Genomic DNA, 18,679 nt, shown 5'->3' on the forward strand with positions numbered 1-18,679 from the left:
GAAAACTTTTTTTAAAAGGAAAAACTCCAGTCTTAAGTTCAATTAAAAAAACCCTTCAATACTCTTAAGAATATTGCTTCGGTTACATGTTGCTAAGAATGACAATCCTGAGTTGGATGGACAGCACATCCCCATCCATATACTCTTTTCCTTTTTTAAACAATGATCTAAGATATCCTCTCAGGGCGTTTTGGAAGAATGCTTTCAAAAAGGGAACTGAGGTCCAAGAAACAGTGACATGGAGGACAGGAAGAACAAATTTTATAGAAACCTTGTGTTATCTAAATGTACTTCAGTCTGATTTACTCTTCTGATAGGTAGGCAGATTTTTTATTTTCAAACGTGCCAGGTAAAATTCCCACTTTTGAATAACAGCAAAACAGGAAAAAGATGCTTTCACATGTAATAAATGTTCTCCATCCTTTCTGAAATGCACCAAAGCAAAAAGCCTCTGAAGTCAAAAAATGAGACATAATTCCTTGCTCATTGCAGGAGACATGCAAGTGCCCCCTCCTTTACCCAACACCAAGAGACAGACGGCCGGGCAGGTGTAAGGCGGGTGGCGCTGCAGCTGACATGGAGGAGAGTCTAAATCTGAAGACACTTTTCCACACTTAGGACAAGTTCTTCACTTTCATGCTTTATTGAAAGTAGAATATGAATCAAAGACAGGCATTGGTAAGCAGGTTATGTCTCTAAAATTACTTTTCGTTCAGAGCAGAATGTTGTCTCATCTACTTGATACAATCCTTTATGGACCAACGCATCTGGTATGAAACTCGAGCAAGGAAATATAACAGAACTTTATTCCCTCCCACGACTATAAATCTCATATGTAAACATGATTTACTATTACTGCTACTAAACTTGTTCCGTCTTTACTTGCCCCCTCCCACCCACCACCCCCCTTAAATATAAAATTGGAAACATTTCCTTCAAGTCTGATGTCCATCAGTGCAATCTGCTTTATTTGACATAAGGCATTTGGGACAGTCACGTTTGAATCGATTTCTGCCTTTTGGAAGGGGCATGTAATGGTTTAATTCTTAAATCCACCTTTGCTTTAATGCCCTAACATGTCAAACTCCTCTTCCCCTCTGGTCATTTCTTAGCCGTCAGCAAATATTCAAAGATTAATGTCCAAGAAGACCAGTACCTGGGAAAAGAAACACACGTGGAGGGATAGTTGTGAACTACAGATTAAAAGTTCATGGATTCCATTTACCAAGAACACATCATCAACAGGGAACATCCAATTTAATAAATGAACACAGCAGCACCTTGGTGTGGGAGGATAAGACAAAATACTGGCAGACTCCAGGCTCTATGCTAAATCACATTTCTGCTGAAAGCCACGTGCTTCCTAAGTGTATCTTCACACAAACTAACCAGATTTTATTGATGCTTTCATTTAATGACCGTTTTTCTTTTTTGAGACAGTTTCACTCTTGTTGCCCAGGCTAGAGTACAACGGTGCAAACTTGGCTCACTGCAAACTTCACCTCCCAGGTTCAAGCAATTCTCCTGTCTCAGCCTCCCAAGCAGCTGGGATTACAGATGCATGCCACCATGCCGGCTTAGTTTTGTATTTTTAGTGGAGATGGGGTTTCACCATGTTGGCCAGACTGGTCTCGAACTCCTGACCTCAAGTGACCCACCTGACTCGACCTCCCAAAGTGCTGGGATTACAGGCATGAGCCACCGTGCCCAGCCAGTGACCATTTTTCATAAAGACATCTTTTGCTTTGTTTTGACCCCATCAGGAGTCCCTTTGTAGTGGTAACATGCAGACAACAAAGCTGCAGCAAGAGGAAGACTTTATTTCAGCCAGTAGATTTGTCTCTTATTTGCTTTAGCAAGGAATACCTGGTATGTGATTCAAAGACATTCCTTAGCAAAATCACAGCCTGCCATGGGCTTCTGGAGTAGCCGGCAAAGAATCAAGAGAGCAACAGGAAAATCTGAAAACGTCAGAGGTCTGTATCTGATGACTTCTTGAATATTATCGGTGTGCACAACTACATGGCCCAGATGTAGTACAAGCACCACCGTGTCTCCTCTTGAAGTAATAATCCAACAAATGCCTTAATGCTAAGTGATCAATTAAATCTTTTCACTGAACCGACAAAATCTGACAAATTCTTGTACCACTAATTCTTAACAGTTACACACAAACTGTTTTGCTCTATGAGGGGACTTGATAGGAAGAACTGGGAAAAGGTTAAAAATAAATCTCGAAATGCCACTAGCTAATTTCCCAACCTCCCATAAAATGAGAAAGGGAAGGCCAAATGGACATCTGGCAAGAAACAGTTCTAACACACAGGCCCCAGCTGAGGCCCCATCTGAGGCTTGAGTGTTGAAAAAGATAATGAAGAAGCCTGAATAAGAAATGCATTTAACTAAAATTAATTTCAGTCATGAGACTCAGATTGGATTAAAATTTAAAAATCAAATTATAGCCTTCGCTTTAATAGAAAATTACAGGATGACTCTGACATTCATGAACAAAACATGACAAATGTAACTTACCTTTAAACCCTTCTTCTGGCATACAAACTGAAAAAAAGAAAAAAAAGTAAATCCAAATTGAAAAGACTGTCATGACAGACAATAATAAGATCACTTCAATGCTTAAAGACAAAGTTTAAAATAACTTTTGATTATCTTAGTCACCTGTAATAATCATCTTTGAAGTTGTTTCTGTTTTTATCAAAGCAATACATACGCATCATTTAAAAAGTCAAATACTGACAGGACAAGGATTGTAACTAGGGCACACCTTGTGCACGACTCTGGGAGTGGCCTGGGGGGGAAGCCACGTAGCAGACTCCTCCGGACTTGTGGCTCTCAGCCTCCTCCACCCATTCCCAAGTTCTGGAAGGAGTCACTTTTGACTCACATAGCAGCTTCTTCTGGTGTTTAGCCTATTTCTAAATAACATGCTTTTCATAATTTTATTTATTTACCTTTTTTTTTTTTTTTTTGAGAGGGAATCTAGCTCTGTTGCCCAGGCTGGAGTGCAGCGGCATGATCTCAGCTCACTGTAACCAATGCTTCCTGGGTTCAAGCAATTCTCCTGCCTCAGCCTCCCAAGTAGCTGGGATTACAGGCACCTGCTACCACGCCTGGCTAATTTTTGTATTTTTAGTAGAGACAGGGTTTCACCATGTTGGCCAAGCTGGTCTTGAACTCTTGACCTCAAGTGATCCACCCGCGTCGGCCTCCCAAAGTGATGGGATTACAGGAGTGGCCCATCATGCCCGGCCTACTTCACAATTTTAGATAAAATCTAATAAATTCTTCAGTGAATGATACAAACAGGTGGTTTTTTTTTGTTTTTTTTTGTTTTTTTTTTTTTTGAGACGGAGTCTGGCTCGGTCGCCCAGGCTGGAGTGCAGTGGCCGGATCTCAGCTCACTGCAAGCTCCCCCTCCCAGGTTCACGCCATTCTCCTGCCTCCGCCTCCCAAGTAGCTGGGACTACAGGCGCCCGCCTCGTCGCCCGGCTAGTTTTTTGTATTCTTTAGTAGAGACGGGGTTTCACCATATTAGCCAGGATGGTCTCGATCTCCTGACCTTGTGATCCGCCCGTCTCGACCTCCCAAAGTGCTGGGATTACAGGCTTGAGCCACCGCGCCTGGCCAAACAGCTGTTTTACCGCTTACACAGCACCTGCCCCTGACCCAGCCTCCTGATGAAGTGGTGTTTGTTGTTGTTAAGCTAGTCTCCAGGGCTGGCATTACTTTCTACTCCATTAATACTGGTCACAGTAGAATGCCTTCGTGCACCTTGGTTATATTTCCTACGTGGTATGACTTGGTCTCTCTGGGCTTAGTAACTACTGAATTACTGATGTGTTTCATTTTCTCTGTATTTATCTCCAATTCACATGTAAATTCTTAAAGACTTGTAACCTCTTGAAGACAGTCATCATCACTTCCAATTTTCCGTGTGGCATCCCTTCCTGAAGCTCGCATCCCACCACTCCAATATGGATCAGGTGTCTTCGCTGCCTGCCGAAGAACAGCAGTTCTGAGACTTCCCTTCACCATCTTCTAGGGCATCTTATCCTAGGCTGATCCCCTATTTACTGGGTCCACTGTTGATTTCTTTCTTGATTTAATGTTTAAGAAAAAGAACACATCCTCACACAGTATCTTGGCAGATGGTGCATGACAGATCAATCTTTTGAGGCCTTATATATGTTCAAGGGGCCATCAGGTGTGAGGGTTACAGAATTCTAGATTGGAACTCGCTTTCCCTCAGATCTTGTGGGCACTGCTCCATTATCTCGTCTTCCTGACTTCATCCTGTGAATTCGACTGGCTTTCCCTCCTACTTCTAGATGCTTTCCTGACCCTCTTACCCTTAGTCTTTTACTTTCTGTATCAAACCCAAGGTGCAATCATTTTTTACATTTCCATGAACTCTTTTCTATGCTCCAAATGTTCCTTTTATATAGTTCCTCTTCCTATTGTTTGCTTTATTTTTTTGCCATTATTTATAGGCATTATTTATAGGTTATTTTCCAGCTTTCTTATGCTTCCTATGCTATTTCCTCGACAAATTTTGGTCCCAGGCTTTCATTCCTCAACTATCTGGCTGCTCACATCTACCTAAGTATGAGATACTAAAAAGATTTCTGGGCCGAGTGCAGTGGCTCATACCTGTAATCTCAGCCACAACGGGAGGCCGAGGCAGGCGGATCATGAGGTCAGGAGTTCTAGAGCAGCCTGGACAACATAGTGGAACCCTGTCCCTACTAAAAATACAAAACTTAGCTGGGCATGGTGGCAGGCGCCTGTAGTCCCAGCTACTCGGGAGGCTGAGGCAGAAGAATCGCTTGAACCCCAGGAGGAGGAGATTGCAGTGAGCTGAGATCGCACCACTGCATTCCAGCTTGGGCAAAAGTGAGATTCCATTCTGGGGAGAAAAAAAAAAAAAAAGATGTCTGAAATCTCTGTTCAGTGGGCATTGATGGGATTGACTAAAGGGTGCCTGGGACATGAACCAGCTTTAAAAAAAATAAAAACAAGGCCAGGTTCAATAGCTCATATCTGTAATCCCAGCACTTTGGGATGCCGAGATGGGCGGATCACCTGAGGACAGAAATTTGAGACCAGCTAGTGAAACCCCGTCTCTACCAAAAATACAAAAGTTAGCCAGGCATGGTGGTACATGCCTATAGCCCCAGCTACCCAGGAGGCTGAGCTAGGAGAATCACTTGAACCCAGGAGGCAGAGGTTGCAGTGAGCCGTACTGCACTCTAGCCTGGGTGACAGAACGAGGCTCCATCTCAAAAAAATAAAAAATAAAAACCAAACATAATATTTGTACATATTTATGGGGAACAGGTGATATTTTGATATATGCATACAATGTATAATTATCACATCAGGGTATTTAGTATATCATCACCTTGAATATTTATTATTTCTTATTTTTTGAGACAGGGTCTCAATCTGTCACCCAGGCTTAAGTGTAGTGGCATGATTACAGCTCACTGCAGCCTCCAACTCCCGGCTCAAGCAATCCACCCACCTCAGCCTCCCAAGTATCTGAGACCATAGGTGCGAGCCACCATGCTTGGCTTTTTTAAATTTGTAGTAGAGACAGGGTCTCACTATGTTGCCCAGGCTGGTCTTGAACTCTTGGGCTCAAGTGATCCACTGCACCCAGCCTATCATTTCTTTGTGTTGGGAACATTGCATTATCTTTTCTTCTAGCTCTTTTGAAATATACAACGTATCACCCTACTGTGCTATTGAACACCAGAACTTATTTCTTCTATCAAATTCTGTTTGTACCCATTAACAAACCTCCCTTCATACAGCCCCTTTCCCACCCCCTCATAACCATCACTCTACAGTCACAAGATCAGCTTTTCTAGCTCCTACGTATGAGTGAGAAAATATAGTATTGTCTTTCTGAGCCTGACTTATTTCACTTAACATAATTTCCTCTAGTTTCATCCATGTTGCTGCAAATGACAGGATTTCATTTATTTAATAGCTGAAAAATAGTATCCCATTGTATGTGTACATATAAATATAACATATCTTATCAATGCATCTACTGATGGACATGTAGGTTGATTCCATACCTTGGCTGTTGTGAACAGTGCTGCAATAAACATGAGACTGCAGATATCCTTTTGATACACTGATTTCTTTTCCTTTGGATAAATACCACTAGTGGGATTGCTGGATCATATGGCAGTTATATTTTTAGTTTTCTGAGAAACTTCCATACTGTTTTCCATAATGGCTGTACTAATTTACATTCCCACCAACAGTGTATAAGAGTTCCCTTTTCTCTGCATCCTAGTTACATGTTATTGTCTTTTTGATAACAGCCATGCTAACTGGGATAAGATGGTATCTCACTGTGATTCTGATTTGCATTTCCCTGATGATTAGTGATGCTGAGCATCTTTCATACACCTATTGGCCATGTTTATGTCTTCTTTTGAGAAATGTCTATTCAGGTCCATTGCTTTTTAATGAGATTATATTTTCTCCCATTCTACAGGTTGTCTCTTCAACTCTGCTGATTATTTCCTTTGCTGTGCAGAAGCTTTTTAGTTTAATATAGTCTATCTTGTTATTTTTGTTTTTGTTCCCTGTGCTTTGAGGTCTCAGCTCAAATCTCTGTCTAGACCAAAGTTTGACAGCATTTCCCCCATATTGAATTCTAGCAATTTCATAGTTTCAAGTCTTACATTTAAGTCTTTAATCTATTTTTAGTTGATTTTAACATATAGTGAGAGATGGAGGTCTAGTCTCATTTTTCTGCATATGAATATCCAGTTTTCCCAGCAAAAGTTATTGAAGAGAGTGCCCTTTCCTCAATGTATGTTCTTGGTGCTGCTGTCATAAATCAGTTGGCTATAAATACATGAATTTATGTTTGGGTTCTTTATTCTGTTCCATTGTCCTATGTTTTTATACCAGTACCATGCTGTTTAGGTTACCATAGCTTTGTAGTATATTTTGAAACCAGGTAGCATGATACCTCCAGCTTTGTTCTTTTTCCTGAGGATTAAGATTTGGCTATTCAGGGTCTTTTGTGCTTCCATATGAATTTTAGGATTGTGTTTTTCTATTTCTGTGAGGAATGTCATTGGTATTTTGATAGGGACTGCATTTAATCTGTAGATTACTTTGGGTAATATGGTAATTTTAACAATATTAATTCTTCTGATCCATGAACACAGGATGTCTTTCCATCTGTTTGTGTCTTTCAATTTCTTACATTAGTGTTTTGTAGTTTTCCTTGTAGAGGTGTTTCACCTTCTTGGTTAAATTTATTCCTAGGTATCTAATCTTAATTTTTTTGTAGCTATTATTATTGGAATTGCTTTCTTGATTTTTTTTTTTTTTTTTGAGATGCAGTCTCTCGGTCATCCAGGCTAGAGAGTGCAGTAGTGCGATCCTGGCTCACTGCAACCTCCACCCGCTGGGTTCAAGCAATTCTCCTGCCTCAGCCTCCCTAGTAACTGGGATTACAGGCATGCGCTACCATGCCTGGTTAATTTTTGTAATTTCAGTAAAGAAGGGGTTTCACCATGTTGGCCAGGCTGGTCACGAACTCCTGACTTCAATTGATCCACGTGCCTCGTTCTCCCAAAGTGCTGGGATTACAGGCATGAGCCACTGCGCCCAGCCACTCTCTTGATTTCTTTTTCAGCTAGTTCTTATTGGTGTATAGTAATGCTGCTAATTTTTGTATGTTGATTTTTGTTAGGTGAACATGATAATCACTACACTATAGAAACTCACTTTATAGGGCCGGGCGCGGTGGCTCAAGCCTGTAATTCCAGCACTTTGGGAGGCCGAGACGGGTGGATCACGAGGTCAGGAGATCGAGACCATCCTGGCCTACACGGTGAAACCCCATCTCTATTAAAAAATACAAAAAACTAGCCGGGCGAGATGGCGGGCGCTACTCGGGAGGCTGAGGCAGGAGAATGGCGTAAACCCGGGAGGCGGAGCTTGCAGTGAGCCGAGATCGCGCCACTGCACTTCAGCCTGGGCGACAGAGCGAGACTCCGTCTCAAAAAAAAAAAAAAAAAAACTCACTTTGTACACTGATTTTTGTATCCTGCAATTTTACTGAATGTTTATCAGTTGTTGTAAGAGAATTTTGGTGGCGTCTTTAGGTTTTTCTATATATATAAGATAATGTCGGCCTGGCACGATGGCTCATGCCTGTAATTCTACCATTCTGGGAGGCCCAGGTGGCCGGATCACAGGGGGTCAGGAGTTCGAGATCAGCCTGGCCAATATGGGAAATCCTCATCTCTAGTAAAAATACAAAAATTAGCTGGGTGTCATGGCACATGCTTGTAGTCCCATCTACTCAGGAGTCTGAGGCACAAGAATTACTTGAACCCAGGAGGTGGTGGTTGCAGTGAGCTAAGATCATGCCACTATACTCCAGCCTGGGCAACAGAGACAGACTCTATTTAAAAAAAACAAAACAAAAACAACAACAACAACAACAACAAAAGCATGTCATCTGCAAAGAGGGACCATTTAATTTCCTCTTTTTCAATTTTGCATGCTTTTTACTTATTTCTCTTGCCTAATTGCTCTTGCTAGGACTTCTAATACTATGTTGAATAAGAGTGGTGAAAATGGCTCTCCTTGTCTATTGTAGTTCTTAGAGGAAAGGCTTTAAGCTTTTCGCCATTAAGTATGATGTCAGCTGTGGGTTTCTCACATATGGCCTTATTATATTGAGGTATGTTCCTTCTGTACTTAATTTGTTGAGAGTTTTTACCATGAAGGGATGCTGAATTTTATCAAATGCTTTTTCTTTGTCTATTAAGATGATCATATGATTTTTGTCCTTCACTCTGCTGATGTGATGTATTGATTTGCATATGTTGAACCATCCTTGCATCCCTGGGAGAAATCCCACTTGATCATACAGAACCAGACTTTTTACATCCATTGGTTATTTTCTTGACTAGTTTCCCTGGAGAGAAATCCCTTCCCACCTGGGGGAAGGTAAGTAATGGGCTGCCCGAATTTGAGCAAACGGCTAGGAGATAGTCTCTTATTTGGTATAGGCTTTGTTCCCACCTCTCTAGTTTAATTTTTCCAAGTGTGGAAACACATAATTCTGGGTGCCCATCTGAGGTCCAGGTGGGGGGGGGGGGAGTGAAAAGGATGTGAAGGGCAGGGAGTTGTCTAACTGCTTCTTATACAGTTTTCCAAACAAGTATCGTGTTATCTTGTTTTTAGGCTCACAATTCATTCCCACCTTCATAGGTACCTGGGCCTCTAATTTGTGTGTGCCTGTCTGGGGCACTGCAATTTGACTTAGCTTTGCTTCTTGTTGACCTCCTCCATTGGCAGAGCTCACATTTATTTCAGTTTCCTCAGGTTAAGCTTTCCAAGTTTTTGTGGATACCTTTCTCTCCTTTCTATGATCTTTTAAGACAAACAATGTATCCTACTGTAATAACATGTGGAAGCTTTTTTCGAGGTGCAAAGTAAAAGCATTGTACACTAAAGCTTCAATATCTAAAATCCACCTCCATTTAACACCTAATCAGCAGATTCCTAAAACAAATTCATCTTTACCTTGCATGACATCATCCATTGCAGCATAATCTGCAATTGGTTCATCAGCCTAGAAAACAAATGAAGACAATTCAAAACCACAAGGGAGTAGGAATCTGAAATCTGAAGTATGGCCCATGATTCAACTACTGATATTGCTACAAGACACAAAAACACACTGTCCAGTAGAGAACTCAGTTTGAGCCACAGCCAGTGGTGTCCAGGTTTAACAGTGGATGCCCTGGTGGCTATGGGTCTAGAGTCAACACCTCAGAAATGGTATAATGTGTGTGTGAAGAGGAAAGGCAGAGGGGACTATTTTCCCACTCTTAAAGACACCTTTAGAAATGGAAATGTTTAGACACCCTGGGGTTACTAAAGACTGATTTAACCAGTGTGAGCTAAGATACTGGTAGTGGTAGTGAGGGGTACAAATAAAAAGTTAGGCTGGTCCTCTCAGAATACCAATTAGGTTAAAATTGTACTTTTGTCCCACTTCACCAGCAAGAACAAGATACCCATTTCCTTTTCAGGAGGAAGCTTATGATGTCTGAGCTTATGACGAGGTTAGCTGCAAGGATAATGAGGCCAATGACCAGTACAGACTCTAGCTGCCCATGTGAAGTACAAACCGTTCAACAATACAGGCTGTTTCTAGGACGTTAGACAGGATCATTAGGATCTAGCAACTCAGTGTATTTTCAAAATCATTTCACAGAACCTATAGTTCCAGGAAATGCAGAATGTTGAACAGAGGGAGGGGTTAGGTGGTGGGATGAGGGGTGTGTGTGCATTGATGGGGTAGATATGGGTCTGCCTCATCATTCCAGGGCCTAACTTTATCACACCAGAACTGGGGCTCCAAGTTTGAAAAGCATACATTTCACCGTTCAAAATAAAAAACCTGAACAATGATTCTACCACATGATGTGGTGGTATTTGGAACAGCAGGGATTCTTTTGGCCAAGAAACAAAAGAGGCAATGGGAAGCGACTAAATCAGGCCCTTAGGGAGGGTAGACTTGGGCAAATGAGGTTGGTTCAGTGACTTTTCTCTTTCTTTCTTTTGAGACAGAGTCTCCCTCTGTTGCCCAGGCTGGAGTGCAGTGGCGCGATCTTGGCTCACTGCAACCTCCACCTCCCAAGTTCATGCCATTCTCTTGTCTCAGCCTCCCGAGTAGCTGGGATCACAGGCGCCCACCACCATGCCCAGCTAATTTTCTTGCATTTTTGGTACAGATGGAGTTTCACCATGCTGGCCAGGCTGGTCTTGAACTCCTGACCTCATGATCCACCTGCTTCAACCTCCCAAAGGGTGGGGATTACAGGCATGAGTCACCATGCCCAGTGAAAGTAGGGGTTTCTAAGACACTGTCAAAGAAAAGTCACTGAGGCCGGGCGCAGTGGCTCACATCTGTAACCCCAGCACTTTTGTGAGGTGAGGCGGGCAGATCACCTGAGGTTAGGAGTTCGAGACCAGCTTGGCCAACATGGTGAAACCCTGACTCTACTAAACATACAAAAAATTGGCCGGGAGTGGTGGCACATGCCTGTAATCCCAGGTACTTGGGAGGCTAAGGGAAGATAACTGCTTAAACCTGGGAGGCGGAGGTTGCAGTGAGCCAAGATCGTGCCACTGCACTCCAGCCCGGGTGACACAGCGAGACTCCATCTCAAAAAAGAAAAAAAAAAGAAGTCCCTACTTTCTACATCTACTAAATCCAAAACCAATTTCCATGCCCTGGACAGAATCCAATTAAGTCATGTATGTGACTGCTGTGACAGAACCTTGTGTTTTAACCTTGTTTCCTAGCTTGGCTGGCTAGTACTTTTGAACCAAAAGGAAAAGAGGAGATACTTTAATACTATGAAGTATGGTTAAGTAATTCTGCTGAACTGGAAGTTAGGGAAAAGCTTACGGAGGAAGCTGAATCTACTTTTAACTATGAAAAACTATGAAAATCTCAGCAGAGATATATTTTAAAGTATAAAATAAGTTACTATTTGCACTGGTCACAAGTCTATCTTCTACCCATTTTTTGCGGGGGCAGCATTTCAAATTAAGTTGCAGACATCAGTATCACTAGTGTGGTTTTAAGAACAGATCCATCCAGTCCAAAAAAGGAAAAAAAAAAAAGCGGGGGTGGGGATTGGAGGGCAATGGGGAGGGGACACCGCAGAAACTTTGTGACCTGAGACCAGATCACTCAGCTTTCCTCTTTGGAATGACAGTCAATCCTCAAGTGTTCAGAGGGCCACAACCCAGTATCACTCCCTTCCTCCCAGTGTGAGAGGAATGAAAACTAGATCTGTATCTGGAGAAGAATGGGGGCCCTTGTGACAGAAAATCAAACGGGAAAAATGAGGCGTGAAGCTTAGCAGTTGGGTGGGTGGGATTTATACCACTGCCCTGCCCTACCAGGGAAAAGGAAAGTAATGATGTACCCTGATCCCACCAAGGCATAGAAACTGATCCAGGTGATCCAGGAAAGGCCAAGGAAAGCCTTTACTTTCACCTTCTCAGGGTACCAGCAGTTGCTGATGCTGTGGCATAACAGCACCTACTGTAACACACAAGAACAAGATACGATGATGTCCTGACCTCCTCTAAGTCTCTTGGGGCTCAGCCAGAGCTGGGCTGAGCTGCAAAAACTCACAGCATTCATTTACCACTGCCCTCTGCTGAAGACCCAACGCATCCTTTAACCACCATTTCACATAGTTTACACACAGTTATGTAACATGTAAAACCTTGAGTTCTTTAGCTAAGGAGCTGTTTACTTACCTTTAATAAAATGACAGATTCAGGAATGACGCCAAGGGTGCCTAGGGTGGCACAGTCATCACTTAAAATCTTTCCATCAATCGACAAATTCTGGTCAAAAGGAGCAACTGAAAATGCATGCATGATCTGTGCCAACAGAAAAGAGACAAAGTCCATATAATGCAAAACACTAAGACTTATACCCTATTTAAATAAATTATGTATGGATTCTTAAACAAAAAGGCTTCAGAGTACAAACCACTGTTGCTTACAGTCAGCCTACTTGTTATACTCCTCCTGAGGCTATCGTCCCTGTATATCCGGGAACATCCTTAGGAGGTCTGGTAGAGTATCAGGAAACAATTTTACACACAGATGCATTTGTTCCTTACCTTACCAGCTTCCCAAGGATGGAGGTGTGGGGAAATAAAAATGAGTAAAAAGTGGCGGTGGGCCAATGGCTACTCTGAGGCTCGGGCAAGGTCATCACTGTCACCCCACCACTCCCAGGCCCCATATCCTTTCATCAACAAGTCAAGTCCAAATTCTTTCTTCTTTTTTTTTTTTTGGTGTGTGCTGAGACAGGGTCTCACTCGGTCACCCAGGCTGGAGTGCAGTGGCGCGATTATGGTTCATTGCAGCCTTGAACTCCCAGGGTCAAGGGATCCTCCCACATAAGCCTTCTGAGTAGCTGAGATTACAGATGTGTGCCACCATGTCTGGCTGATTTTTAATTTTTTTTGTAGACATGAGGTCTTGCTAAGTTGACCAGGCTGGTCTTGAACTCTTAGACTCAAGCAATCCTCCCATCTCAGTCTCCTGAAGTGCAGAGATTACAGGCACGAGCCACTGTACCTGGCCCAAAATTCTTTCTTAAAACAATCTTTAAGGCCGGGCTCGGTGGCTCAAGCCTGTAATCCCAGCACTTTGGGAGGCCGAGACGGGCGGATCACAAGGTCAGGAGATCGAGACCATCCTGGCGAACACGGTGAAACCCCGTCTCTACTAAAAAAAAAAAAAAACAAAAAACAAAAAACTAGCCGGGCGAGGTGGCGGGTGCCTGTAGTCCCAGCTACTCAGGAGGCTGAGGCAGGAGAATGGCGTAAACCCGGGAGGCGGAGCTTGCAGTGAGCTGAGATCCGGCCACTGCACTCCAGCATGGGTGACAGAGCGAGACTCCGTCTCAAAAAAAAAAAAAAAAAAAAAAAAAAAAAAAAAAAAAAAAAAACTTTAAATTCTCTCTTTTGTTCTTATTCCTTCAGCAAATGGCTTGGGGTATATAATTCAGCCCTTGGAACTGTCACATATTCTTAGACTGAGTCTTGTCTCTAGGAAGCAAAATATTAATTTCTGAAGGGTAGGGACCATATGCCCCACCCAAGTTCTGGCCAAGTGTTAAAAATTAAATATGGCGGGGTGCAGTGGCTCACGCCTGTAATCCCAACACTTTAGGAGGCCGAGGCGGATGGGTCACCTGAGGACAGGAGTTTGAGACCAGCCTGACCAACATGGCGAGACCCCGTCTCTACTAAAAATATAAAATTAGCCAGGTGTGGTGGCACATGCCTGTAATCTCAGCTACTCGGGAGGCTGAGGTCGGAGAATTGCCTGAATCCAGGAGATGGAGGTTGTGGTGAGCCGAGATCATGCCATTGCACTCCAGCCTGTACATCAAGAGCGAAACTCCATCTCAAAAAAAAATAAATAAATAAATAAATAAATAAATAAATAAATAAATAAATACATTCCAGATGAGTGTGGTGGCTCATGCTTGTGATCCCAGCACTTTGGGAGGCTGAGGCAGGTGGATCACCTGAGGTCAGGAGTTCGAAACCATCCTGGCCAACATGGCAAAACCCTATCTCTACTAAAAATACAAAAATCAGCTGGGAGTAGTGCCATGCGCCTGTAATCCTAGCTGCTTGGGAGGCTGAGGCAGGAGAATCACTTGAACCCAGGAAGCAGAGGCTGCAGTGAGCCGAGATTGCACCACTGCATTCCAGCCTGGGCGAAAGAGCATGACACTGTCTCAAAAATACATACATACATACATACATACATACATACATTCATATATACATACATACACACATACACACATACATACATACGTTCCAAAATAATGGTATTCATAATATTTAAATGTTTTTACAAATTCAGAAAGGTTTTTTAAATTTATCATTTCTGGGTCATGTTTATCTCTGGAGGGCAAGAAGAAGTTGGGTTCAGAGAGGCAAACCCAAGTAACCTTCAATGACACTTTTAATTCTTAACTCAGTAGACAAGTCCAAGAATATTCATTTTAGTATGCTTTTTAACTTACCCATAAAATGTATGCTATTACATGTATCTTATATTACGCCAACATCCATGATGTCATGGGAAAACCATTCTGCCCTTTCCTGTACTCTATTCTTTGGATGTGGAAAGACAAAACGAGCCTCACAAATCAACCCTGAACTGCGTGTGGAACAGGGCCCAAGAGCTTGACAGGCCAGGGTGATGGGGACCAGAAAAGTGATTTTAATAATGGCACCCAAGACAAATAAGAACAAAGATAACAGCACTGGCCTCCTCCCTAACTGCTGGGACAGAATCTTACCGGGATTTTTCAAAAGAACATTAGCACCCAAAAAGCAGGCAGGGATTCTAGCCAGAGATCTGTGGCTAGCAATGAAAAGTGCACTGGCATCATCAATGGTCTTCATGAAGCAACAAGCAGGAAGTACTGACAGGACAGTTCTACCCAAGCCAGCTCAGCATGCAAACATCAAGCAGAGGCATATCCAGCCCTACACCAGCAAATGTTCTGGAACCATGAAGATCGAGCAGAGCTACGGTGGATGTGTGCAATGCTAACTTAACATGGATAACGTCACAGCTGCTGGACTGCAGAAATGCTTGCTCATCCCCCTAAATGCTAAGTGTTTTTGTACTACCCTATGAAACTGGACAAATAGCAGATACCTCTAGACACAAGTGTGACAACGGAGGGGCTGATGTTCACACATTATATTCTGAGAATGGACAAGGACACTGAGATGCTGTCAGCAACTAATGAAGCATTTATTAAGAAGCTACTGTGTGTCAAGTACTGTTCTAGGTGCTGATAATATAAAAGTGAATAATCCCGCCCTAGAAGGGTTCCCAGGAGTGAGGTCAAAACAAAGTTCTGAGGATGGTAGCAGAAGGTATGCGCAGGATCTAGCGAGCACAGGGGGACAGTCAGTTTCCTGAAAGGGGCCAAGACAGGTTTCACAGACGAGTCACCATGAAAGATGAACACATGCTACTAGTGAGGAGAAGATGGAACAGGCCAACCAAGGCAGGGAGGCCTACGGTAATAATCCTTAAATTCTAAGTGCTAGGAAAATGCCTGAGTATAAAGAACATGATAGAGGTCTGCTTAACGAGTAGGTGCGGCATTCCTGGTCTGTGGAGCTTAACAGGAACCATGAAAACCCTGCTGCTATCAGGGAGTGGCTCTCCTCTGCTTGTGATGGTGTGTGGGGCTGAAAAAAGAAAACACAGAAGCAATCGCCTCAGCTGCCAGGCATTTCACCTCTGTGCCAAAATATTCTACTTTCTCAGGCAGGCAATACCACCCACCCACTAAAGATCTATCTTTGGGAAAATGAAATAATACAATTAAACACTGAACATCTTTTGAGAAAGGAGATGAACAAATTGTACTTCATTAACTTCATGGGATCAGAGGTGGATGAATTACTGATTAGACACAGCAAGCTTTGTAAGGTTTCAAGCAACTGTATATGGTAGATATGTCTAGAAACAACCATTTACAGATTTGCAATGGTTGTCATCCTATTAACTTAGAAATGCAGTATCCCCAGAGGAAAGGCTCCATCAAACACTAAAACACAAATTACATGCCTTAAGAAAATCACCCACCACCACCAGCCCACCACAAACTCGGATGCTATCCATGCTACCAGGCAAATAGGCTCATATCTAGTTGAAGCATCACAAGCTCCCACCACTATGTAGTGAGGGGAAAGACCTTTCAATGCCCTTTCTTTGACTCTGTTTGGCCCGTGGTAGTCCCTGAAGCAAGAGTGGGAGATGAGAGAGCCATTCAGGAAGAGCACCTCTGAGGGCGGTGGGAACAGCTGCCATCTTCTAGCAGCTCATTCGGGCAGGTAACATGCTTTCAGATGGAAGGGTTATTTCTGCTGACTTCTGGTTTATTCTTCAAAAATCGTAGTCCGTAATAAAAGCAGCACAGGCTTTAAAAAATGTCTTTATGCACAGGGGCTCTTTCTGTAATTTAAAGGTTTTGAATGTTCGAGGTTTCCCAATGACAGGCAGAAAGTCAGTGATAGAAACAAGGTTTCTTAGATGTAAAAGGTACAATAACAGAGTGAAGATATTATGCCAACACACTTATTTTCAGAGCCATGGGTTCAACCAAGGGAAATACTGTTGTCAGGACAATCTGGAACACATAACACCCTCAAAGGAAGCCTGTACTTTTGCCTCAATTACAATGATAAATATCAGCAACAAGAAAATTGTGTAACCAGTAAACTATGCCACATAAAAGTAGCAAAGGAGGAAATTTGGTCAACTTTTTGGATATCTATCAGTGACTGAAACAGATTAGGGCCAGATTTTTTCATGGACATCTTGAATTTATCAGTTCCTTCTGCCTAGGGTTTGAGATTTACCACTGGAATGCTTATTTATAGTATGTCAGTATTGATACCAAGAAATAACAGTATCATGAAACCATTTCACAATGCCTGCACTATAGCAGTGGAAATGATTTGTAAAGCAATGCATGCTTTGGTGGGGGAATGGAGAGGGCATATCTAAAATAAATCTACATAACAATTTGGAAAACATCACTGCATAAAGAAAGGTAAAGATAATTTTGAAACTCTATCAAGGCCGGGCGCAGTAGCTCATGCCTGTAAATCCCAGCACTTTGGGAGGCCGAGGCGGGTGGATAGCGAGGTAAGGAGTTCAAGACCAGTCTGGCCAAGATGGTGAAACCCTGTCTCTACTAAAAATACAAAAATTAGCCAGGTGTGGTGGCATGTACCTGTAATGCCAGCTATTCGGGAGGCTGAGGCAGAGAACTGCTTGAACCCGGGAGGTGGAGGTTACAGTGAGCCGAGATGGCACCACTGCACTCCAACCTGGGTGACAGAGTGAGGCTCTGTCTCACACACACACACACACACACACACACACACACACACAAAACAACTCTATCAAATAGATTTATCTGCCACCAAAAATATTGTGACAGCCTAGTGAATAAGCAATCACTAATCGCTAATAATAAGTTGCCTTTTATCTCCCATTAAATTTCACAGCAGTTCCTGGTAACAGGCTCCAATACCTATTCAGTGGTCAAAGAAAAGCACAGAGCACAATAAAGTGAGAGAACAGTTATCCCGGCACAACCTCGACATGTGACAAATTAAGTGGTTCCCGATGTTTCTCATTATTAGAAAGCTATTGCAGAACCAGCCCAAGTTTCCAGAACCCAAAATTCACTTTCATCTTCACAAAAAGATTTTTGGCTATTTTGAAAACTTTAAGTCTTTTGGAAAAAAACACAGATACATACATATATGTAAATACAGGTGGAAAACAGGAATTCATGAAGGCCCTCTTAAGTCCAGAGCAAACCTGAACAAACATTTTCCTCACCTGAATTTTCAATTCTTTTAACGTCTGATTAGCAGAAACGAGAAGTGCTTTCTCACCACGAACTTTTCTATGTCGCATACTTCGGCGAATAACTTGCTTTTGATAGGCTATATAATTTTGATGGGATATCTTTTGCCGCTTTGTTCCACCATTGCTCTATAATGAAGATTGGAAATGAAGAAAGCACTGAAATTAACCACAGTGTGACCCTTGCTCATGAAGTTTTTCAGGCAAACAAAAGCTGTTTCCTTATTGGTCCCTTAACCATTTGAAATTCAATGTAAACAATGAGTAGAGACTAACGAGATTTTCTTAGCAGGCTCACATATAATTGATAAAAGAAAAGAATGAGTAATACACACCTCTAACTGCATGTAAAAGCAGTTGAAATGTTTGTTACAAGAGAAATTTAAAGTTTGGTGAGGGGGCTCACACCTACAATCCCAGGAGTTCAAGACCAGCCTAGGCAACATATTAAGACCCATCTCCACCAAAAATTAGCCAGGCATGGTGGCATGAGCCTGTAGTCCCAGCTACTTGGAGAGTAAGGCAGGAGGATCATCTGAGCCCAGTAGTTCCAGGCTGCAGTGAGCTACAATTGCACCACTGTACTCCAGTCTGATGACAGAGACTCCATCTCTTTTATGAAAAAGAAAAAAGA

At 42.5% G+C, this 18,679-nt stretch overlaps 1 protein-coding gene across 3 annotated transcripts in view; it reads right to left on the reverse strand.

The window, feature by feature from the left end:
* Positions 1 to 619: 619 nt before the first annotated feature.
* USP48 (ubiquitin specific peptidase 48) overlaps positions 620 to 18,679 on the reverse strand; it is a 112,597-nt gene continuing 94,537 nt past the window's right edge. For all 3 annotated transcript variants that reach the window (XM_030941933.1, XM_010364346.2, XM_030941932.1), the window contains 5 exons: positions 18,019 to 18,174; positions 12,358 to 12,483; positions 9,595 to 9,643; positions 2,533 to 2,559; positions 620 to 1,156 (listed from right to left, as the gene is read on the reverse strand). In XM_030941933.1, coding sequence (XP_030797793.1) covers positions 1,134 to 1,156; positions 2,533 to 2,559; positions 9,595 to 9,643; positions 12,358 to 12,483; positions 18,019 to 18,174 — 381 coding nt within the window. In that variant the 3' untranslated portion in view covers positions 620 to 1,133. The remainder of the gene's footprint in view (positions 1,157 to 2,532; positions 2,560 to 9,594; positions 9,644 to 12,357; positions 12,484 to 18,018; positions 18,175 to 18,679) is intronic.

This window comes from Rhinopithecus roxellana, chromosome 12 (genome assembly GCF_007565055.1).
Source record: "Rhinopithecus roxellana isolate Shanxi Qingling chromosome 12, ASM756505v1, whole genome shotgun sequence".
NCBI classification, from domain to species: domain Eukaryota; kingdom Metazoa; phylum Chordata; class Mammalia; order Primates; family Cercopithecidae; genus Rhinopithecus; species Rhinopithecus roxellana.